General features: G+C 52.5%; 1 protein-coding gene across 1 annotated transcript in view; it reads right to left on the bottom strand.

Annotated features, from left to right (window-relative positions):
- SLC13A2 (solute carrier family 13 member 2) overlaps window positions 1-6,530 on the bottom strand; it is a 21,740-nt gene extending 15,210 nt beyond the window's left edge. Inside the window, exon 1 of the mRNA XM_007452413.1 lies at window positions 6,370-6,530. Within this exon, the coding sequence (XP_007452475.1) occupies window positions 6,370-6,471 (102 nt within the window). The 5' untranslated portion in view covers window positions 6,472-6,530. The remainder of the gene's footprint in view (window positions 1-6,369) is intronic.
- Between the last annotated feature and the right edge of the window lie 2,488 nt (window positions 6,531-9,018).

The following is a 9,018-nucleotide window of genomic DNA, read 5'->3' as shown; positions in this document are numbered from 1 at the left end:
GTGTGTGTGTGTGTGTGTGTGTGTGTGTGTGTGTGTGTGTGTGTGTGTGATATTCATTCCAGGAATAATAGGCCCATCCAAATGATGAATACCTTTGAGAGACTACACATAAAAGGCGACAATGGCCAGTCCATATGCAAATATATGCCCTACAATCTCTGCGGTAACCAGCCCTGTAGCCAAACTACCACCTGCATAGCAACTGACCCCAAATGGGCAGGGTTTGCTCAATGACCGCCAGCCTCCTTAATTTTCAATCCCCGCTCGCTCGCTACCTCCACTTCCAACTCAGGACTAATCAGTGAAAGCCAAATGTGCTCTCCTAACAATCAGAGAGGATACCCCATTTCTAGTTAGCCCCCCTCCAGCTTCCCCCTGCCAACAACCTCCAGTCAGGGCACACCTGAAGGCTTCCCTCTTTCCATTCTAAAGCATCCCTACCCCCTGCCTTTGAGGCTCTGCCGAAAGCAAGGATGGAGGCTGATTCCCTTCCTAGCCTCGCCTGATCTCATTTGAGTGATCTTTGTTTAATTCCGCACCTTAACGTGAATGCGTTTGTTGCATCATCTTCTGCTTTAAGAGGCCAAAGGGAAAAACAATGGGTCTGAGTGTCAGAGAAAACAAAAGTGCAGGGGAGAGTCCTGACATCACAGTTTGGGCCAGGGCCAGGGCCAGGCCGGCCTGTGTCCCCTCAAAGAGCAAACCAGCAGGTGGGAGCTGAAGGTGAGAGAAGCGTTCCCGCACTCCTCCGTGCATCTGAGCCCTACAACTGCCCTGGGCCCTGCTGCTGGATTCCGTTCAGGAAACCGTACTGCTGAAGAGTCTCCTTGGCTTTCCCATTCTTGACCTTCACCTAGCAGGTGCTGGAAGTGTGGACATGATTTGGTAATCTGGGGGTGAAGTTCGAGTTGGGGAACCTTCTCTCTCTTCTCCAGGGATCTCCCTGGCTTTGGAGGCTGGCCCCTACTCCCAGGACCTTCAGAGGCCAGAAAACCAGACTTCAAGCAGTCCAGTGCTGATCGTGGCCACACTTAAGGACCACACCTCACTGCCCTGGGGGTGTTGACCAGACACACCCCGCCTTCCTGTTTCATCGGTGGGAGCACCAAGGCCCTCACGAACAGAAGTAGGCTATGGAAATAAGTCAGGCATCTACACAATGCCCGAAACTCTGTGTTGTGTTTTCCAGGGGCCCAGAATTCAGACAAGGGGCAGAGGGTTTAGGGAAGCATTGTTTATCAGGGAAGATAGAGGCAGGCCCCGGAAGCGAGGTCCAAATTCCTTGCACAATTTTTCATGCCCACAATCCTGGTCTGTCTTTGGGGTTCAGGAATAGCTTGCAGTAAGGGTATTTTAGTCACACAGATTTTAAAGTGCATGTGCACGCACACACCTACTGTTCTTATATCCTAGGAATGCAGGGATTCAGAGGAAGAAATCCTGCCCTCTGTTCTTAATGTAAATACAGTCTGGATTTCAGCTAAGCTCTGTTCTGGCAAACATGGTACCACGGGCAGATAGTTTTCACAGATGATTCTGTTGGGTCCTGGGAGGTATTTGCATTTTCGACTCTAGCTTACTAGCTCTTTGACCTCTGAGTAAGTATTTATCCCTCGTGACCCTCAGCATAAAATCCTCACTCCTTCCCCGGACGTTATAGGGCTGACATTGGCTGGCCTCTCCCTACCTCTCTAAACTTAACCTCAGTCATCTTCTGCTCACTCAGGTCCACATGCCGTGCCGGCCTCATTTATCCCTCCACCTTGCCAAGCTCACCCCTGGCCTTGGGTTTTGCACTACGTGTTCTGCCTAGATGGCTCTTGGCCCAGAGCTGTGCTTGGCTGGCTCTTACTTGCCAGTCAGGGCCGCATCTAGAGCAGCCCCTCCCCAAGCCATAGTCACAGCCTGCTGTATGGTTTTCACTGCATGGACAGCATATGCTTTTTGTGTGTCCCTCCACACCCTCCGCACCCCCAGGATCGCAAGTTCCCCTGAATCCTACCTCCCACCCCCTGCACCTAAACAGTACCTGTCACACGATACTTGTTCCCTAATAAATGAATGAACGGATGAGTCAATGAATAGATGTAAGGTTTCTGGCACACCGATGGTGCTTCTTGGGTATCTGGTTGCAGGGGTTGGGGAAGCACTGAGAAGACCTCAGGCCTCACTGGTTCCCAATCACTGGGACCGCCCCCCCCCACAGTGGGCGATGGGCTTTTCTAGGATTCTGTTGCTAACTCCTCAAACACTCCTTACTATTTCCAATCCCCACGCCTTTGCTCCTGCCATTTCCTTCACCTGGCCTGCCCTCTACTGATGCCTCTGACTGTTGAAATCTTGCTCGGCCTTCAAGGCCCAACTCAGATTCTCCCTTAACTCAGATGGAAGGATTTTCTCCCTCCTCTGAGCTCCTGCAGACTTCTGGCTATACTCCATGTGGCAAAAACACGTGGTCCCCTAGATTGAAAGCACCTTGAGGACAGAACATCTGTATTCCTTTTTGGTAACCCCCAGCACAGAGCAAGAGCTCGACAGACATCCCAGACTGAACGACAGTGGAAGGATTGGCTGACGGCTGGATGGACACGATGGTAGATGGCTCAAGTTGTGACTCACAACAGGGGACTACCTTGCATCCTTAGACAGCCTTAGCCAAGGTCTGATTCCAGTTCAGACTTTGCCTTTTTCTAGCTGGGACTTGAGGCAAATTCCTTTATCACTCTGGGCCTCAATTTACATGTCTGTAAAATGGAGACAACAGTAGTAACCTCACAGTAACTCAGAGGTTATTTCGAGAAATAAATGGGTTAGTGTTTTGAAGTGCTTGGTACAATGACTAGCACACACACAAATACTGAAGAAATGTCAACAAGTATTATATGGACACAGGCCTGAGCCTAGTCTGGGCCTCCTCTTTCCCACTTCAGGGCCCAGGGGCATGGAGGTAAGCTCAGGATCCACTACAGAGAGCAGGGACTCAGGAGGAATTCACGACGGGGCCCTCCTTGCCCACATTCACTCATTTGACAAGTATTTGTTGAACACCTACTATGTGCCAGGTACTGGGGGTTCTGCATGGAGAAAGACAAAGTCCCTGCCTTCACGGAGCCTACATTCTAATGTCGGGGGGTCAGAGAATAAATAGAAAATAAAGGGATACAGGGCTTCCCTGGTGGCGCAGTGGTTGAGAGTCCACCTGCCGATGCAGGGGACGCGGGTTCGTGCCCCGGTCCGGGAATATCCCACATGCTGCGGAGCGGCTGGGCCCGTGAGCCATGGCCGCTGAGCCTGCGCGTCTGGAGCCTGTGCTCCGCGACGGGAGGGGCCACAGCAGTGGGAGGCCCGCGTACCACAAAAAAAAAAAAAAAAAAAAAAAAAGGGATACATCATTTCAGATAGCGAAAGCCCTTTAAATAACAGGTTTTTGTAATAAAAATGACCGGTGCTGCTCAGAGAAGCCTTTTCTGAGGAGGCGGATTTCAGCTGACATGTAAGAAGTGAGAGGGAGGCCTCTGGGAGAAGAACATTCCAGGCAGGAAGATGAGCAATTTGAGGAAGAGAGAGGCTGGAGGGGAGCAAATAAGAGGGTAGGATACGGGCCAGGAGCGCCCGACGACTCGTGGCTAAGCTGAGAGGTTTGGGTTTTATTTTAAGTTTGACGAGAAGCCTCTGTGGGGTTTTAAGCAGGGTAGTGATCTTATGTTTGGAATAGATCGTCCTGGAGTTTGGGTGAAGAACGATCTTGGGACGCAGAGAACAGACTTGTGGTTGCCAAGGGGGAGGTGGAGGTGGGTGGGGGATGGGCTGGGAGTTTGGGATTAGCAGATACAAACTATTATATAGAGAATGGATAAACCACAAGGTCCTACTGTATAGCACAGGGAACTATATTCAATATCCTGTGATAAACCATAATGGAAAAGAATATAAAAAAGAATGTACATATATGTACAACTGAATCACTTTGTTATACAGCAGAAATTAACACAACATTGTAATTCAACTATAGTTCAATTAAAAAAAAAAAAAGGATGGTCTGGGGAGGAGTAGGGATGGGAGAGAAACGGTGGCGGCCAGGACCAGAGTGGAGGTAGTGGAAAGCGATTCCATTCAGTGTACTTTTGGCGAAAACACTGGTCAACAGGACCTGCTGGTGCTTGTGGAAGTGAAGGAAAGAAAGGCATCAGGAATGGCTCTGAGGTGGACGGTTGAGTCATATCTTGAGGAGTAAGATCGCAGGGAGAGTCGGCTGGGATGAGTAATCAGGGTTGTGATCTGGATATGCCAACGTGTATGCTGCATAAAAGAAAATGTTCAGGGCTTCCCTGGTGGCCCAGTGGTTGGGAGTCCTCCTGCCGATGCAGGGGACACGGGTTCGTGCTCCGGTCCGGGAAGATCCCACGTGCCGCGGAGCGGCTGGGACCGTGAGCCATGGCCGCTGAGCCTGTGCGTCCGGAGCCTGTGCTCCGCAACGGGAGAGGCCACAGCAGTGAGAGGCCCGCGTACCGCAAAAAAATAAAAAATAAAAAAAAAGGAAATGTTCAGGGGGGAGGTGTCCGGTGTTAGTTGGATAATACAAGTTTTGGAAATTAGAGCTGGGGTTTCGGATGGGGGAATCATCAGCACAGAGATGCTTTTTAAGGCAGGAGACAACAGGTCACCGGCAGGCGAGGATAGGGAGAAGGAGCCGGGAAAAGTGGCCAAAGGAAAAGGAAAACCAGGAGAAGCCAAAAGAAGACAGCATAGCAAAGAGGAGGTGACCAGCTGTGACAGCCGCTGCCGAGGGGGTGAGGGAGGTGAGCATGGAACAGGCGTTTGGTGACACGGACGCTGGTGGGAACTTGACAAGAGCCCTATCGGTAGGTAGAGTCTTGGAGACTGGATCTGTCTGTCTAAGGAGAGACGGGTAGTGTAGTCAGTCTCTGAGGCCTTCTTTTGGGAGAGAGAGCAGAGAAAGGAGGTATCGGTGGAGGGACTGTGGGATCGAAGGACGGTTTGTTTGTCTTTTCGTGTGAGAGGGATTAGAGCTTGTTTGCATGCTGATGGGAGAGATGAGACAAAGAGGGAAAGGTTGATGATGCTGGAGAGGAGAGGATAATTACAGGAGCAAAGTCCTTGAGAGGGACTGGTAGCCAGGGCCCCAGAGGAGGGGCTGGCCTCCACAGATGGAACCTGGGACAGTTCATCTGAGTCAGGACAGGGGAGACAGCATCTGTAGGCGGGAAGCAGGCGGCAGGGAGGGGTACAGCACAGGGAAGACGGGGGCTCCTGACACATCGCACTCCCACAAGGAGGCCTGGCTTCTCATCCTGACTCGGGCTTTCCTGAGTGACCGAGGGCAAGTTTCTAAATCTTTCTGGGCTGTACCTTCTTGGGGAGTAAAATGGGCATCACAGTTCCTGTCTGTCCTTCCTTCCGGGATTAACACACTTGGCTCAGCCTGTCTGGAAACTGATCTGATGGGTCCCTAGCATAGAGATGCCACTGGCTTTGGCCTGGGATGAGGGTCATCTCATAGGTCAGCCAGGCCCTGTCACCTACCAGGAGCTGTGCCACTACCTCCCTAGTTCCTTACCCTTCTGGGATACCCTGAACAAAAATCTGGCCTCGATTTCCCTGTCTGTGACCAAAGGAAGCAAATGGCTCAATGGGCAAGTGAGGGTGGGGTGGCGGGTGTGGGGTGAGGCCAGGGCCAGGATTAGGTCTCAGCCTTCCAGAGGCAGGCAGCACAGGCTTTGTAGCCAGACCACACCCCCAGCTCTGCCACTGCCTAACTATGCCACTTGCCAGAGGGAGGTTTCCTGTGAAGCTTGGACTTCAAGGCCACCTCCTGGACCTACCCTTCCCGAAGTCCCGTGTTAATTTTAGATTCAAAGTTTTGTCTTCTTTTACTTACAAGGGGGGCCCCAAAGTGTATACTATCTGACCTCCAGAAAACAGGATCGGCCCTGGGGTTTTGGGTGACTTCACTTCACTTTCCCCATCTGTAAGATGGGAGTCAGACCTGCGTCATAAGATGGGGGAGAGGGTTCCTGGGTACATGGTACAGGGTGTGCAGTGGGGGCGCCCGTAAATGAGAGCCGAAGTTATGACTCCCGCTGCTTGCATGGGGGTGGGCGGAGGGAGTAGATACCAAGTGCACCTAAGCAATTCACGTTGGGCTCCTACTACTGGGTGCCGAACAAAAAGCCCCCATTGACCTCTTACTCCTCAGGCCTCAGGAGGACCAGGTGGTGAGAGCCTAGGCTGTCAGGCTAGGAGGGATGAATGGGTGATGCTGGTCCTAAGGATGCCCAACCCCAGGGCCAGACGGCCCCTCCCCTGCTCCCTTGGAGCTTCTCTGTGCCCAGGACCCCACGTCCTTACCTTAGTCGGGATGAGGATGGGCAGAGGCAGCAGGAAAATGGGTAGGAGGAATACAATCAGGTAGAAGCGGTAGGCCCACAGGCCCTGCCAGCAGGTGGCCATGGTGTGGATCCACGTGGGCTGCCGGGTCACCCTCCAGATCCAGGGAGCTGCAGGACCGACAGTGTAGCAGGTAGGCGGCTAGGCAGGCTTATATAAAGCAGCTGGAGGGTTAACCATTGACCCACCCTGGCAATCAGAGTGTTTTTAGAGTCCGGGAGGTGACAGTAGGAAGAGGGATCTGCAGGGAGTGTAAAGATCAGGAAGACTTTGCAAACAAAGGGAGGAGGGCAAGATCCAGGGATAAAGCCTTCAGTTCCTTTCAAGAAGTTGAGCCCAGAGCTAATTCCTTCTGTGTGTGGGCTACTGAGGGCTGAATATGGAAGGAGCAGGAGAAGGAAGGGTGCCTGGGAAGCCCCACAGCCGGCATCCAGGGAGCAAGACCAAGAGCACGCTCCCCAGCCTGGTCCCCCCCTCTCTTACTCCTCCAAAGAGGAGTTCTCTGAGCAGTTTATACAGGGCCTTGGCTGGGGCAGCCCAGCCTCCAGAGACATCCTGCCCTCTGGGGGTTTCCAGTCTAGGACTGAGGAAGGGCTGGAGTAAGCCCTTCTCCGTCCAGGTATCAAGGAAACTGTCAGAGCCACTGGAACTGACCAACTCGTATTCACTGTGTGCTGTGTGATGCACTGACAATTATTCTTTTGGCTGCACTGCGCAAAATGTGGGATCGTAGTTCTGCGACCAGGGCTTGAACCTGCTCCCCCTGCACTGGAAGTGCGGAGTCTTAACCACTGGACCGCCGGGGGAGTCCTCTGCAAGGACTTAATTTGGGAACAGCCACTTCCTTGTTGATGTGTTGATGTATGATAGGGATACAGTAAAGGCTCACTTTACTGTAGGTTCTTCCTGGCCCCCCACTCCCAACCCCAAGCTCCCATGGAACACCGGCAAAGATTGTTTCACATTTTGGAAACACATTTAATCTCTCCAACCATCCATCCGTCCACCTATCCACCAAACAAGTATTTGACACTGATTCTATCAACAGCCCTGGACTCGGTGTTAAGGATGCAGAGAGATTAAAGTGCTGCTGGTAATAGTTGACATTTGTTCAGCCTTCAGTACAAGCTTATTAGTTTACTATTTCATTTACTCTGTACAACCACACCAGGAGTTAGGTGTTACTATTCCATTTTACAGTTGGGGTAACCGAGGCCCCAAGACACAAGCCAGCCAGAATTCAAACATGCTTTAGGAGTGCCCTGGGGAGGTCCAAACCAGCATGGCAACTCCAGGTGAAAGGAAACAGTAGGAGTATTGAGCAAAGGCTCTTGGAAAAGGTGACACCTCAGTGAAGACTTGAAGGTTGAGTCTAATTTGGCCCCAAGGTGACAGAGGTATGATCACGAGCAGCGGCAAGAGTGAACCAAGACCTGGAGGATGGAGTGTGTGGATCTATCTACCCAGAGCCTCTGTCTCTTGCTACCCTCCCACCTCCCCACCCCAAACAGCTCAGCGTAGAAGCTCAATCCATATTTCTGTTGATTATTCAAGTGTGATGATCTGTGTGCCAGGACAGGAAGGCAGGGTGTCTCAGGGAGATGGTTTCAGGAAGTCAACACAGCCTGGGCAAAGATGTGAAAGGAAGAAGTCTCTGAGTAACCGGTTGGAAAGTGAGTGTGTGGGACCAGGTCTGAGAGCTGGTGACCACGTTTCCAGGGAGTACAGCAGCTTGGCCTGGGCGGCGATGCCAATGAGATTCTCCTGGAGCCAGTGAGGTCTGTGTGACACAGACCCCCCGACCTCGCCCCGACCCCAGGGCCCTCTGCAGGGTGGGCAGAGAGCTATGCATGGATCCAGGTCAAAGGGCTCCTGAGGCCAGGCTGGGTGGGAAGCTACAGTGCAACAAGACGGACTGCCCTACCCCATCCCCCTGCCCAGCCCCCATTCAGGCTATTTATGGCCTTTCCACTCCCACGAAGGCAACCTGCCACCTGCCCAGGGCAAGGTGAGGAAGAGTCCAGAAGCACGGGGAGAGACAAAGGGTTTCAGAGACTTAAGACATTCCCTGATTTTGTCTCACCCTTGGAGAAGGCCTCTCCCCTGGCCTGCGGCTCTGGAGGAGCCACAAGGGGAGCAGGGCTGAGCCTCCCCCAGAGGAACAACATCCACTATGTGTGTAATCTGCATCCCAGTTTACCCAGCTCTCCACACCAACCCTGTGATATAGGCTCAGAGCAGTGAAGTCCCTTGCCAGGGTCACACAGCGCATGCGAGCTGAGAGAGAACCCGATTCACATCCAAGACCATCCATGCTCTTTGCTCACCCTCCAGGCCCTGGGTCCCTGTGATGGTGCCGGGACAAAACTCAATTTTTCCAAATTAGATGGCCCCTGTGGGGGAATAGCTCAGTGGTAGAGCATTTGACTGCAAATTAGATGACCACTCTTTCACCGAGACCCCCCGGCTTTGTACGTACAGCCCCCTTCAAAGTCACAGACTCTTGGGACCCTTGCTGACTCTCTTCTGCGGACTGGTGTAGGGGGACTATCACATCGCCAGCAGCCAGGCCCCACCAGTGACTAATTCGTCTCAAAGGCGGGAAGTCTC

Source organism: Lipotes vexillifer, unplaced genomic scaffold, assembly GCF_000442215.2.
Source record: "Lipotes vexillifer unplaced genomic scaffold, Lipotes_vexillifer_v1.1 scaffold216, whole genome shotgun sequence".
Taxonomy (NCBI): domain Eukaryota; kingdom Metazoa; phylum Chordata; class Mammalia; order Artiodactyla; family Lipotidae; genus Lipotes; species Lipotes vexillifer.
This window is presented reverse-complemented; position numbering and strand designations above follow the sequence as displayed.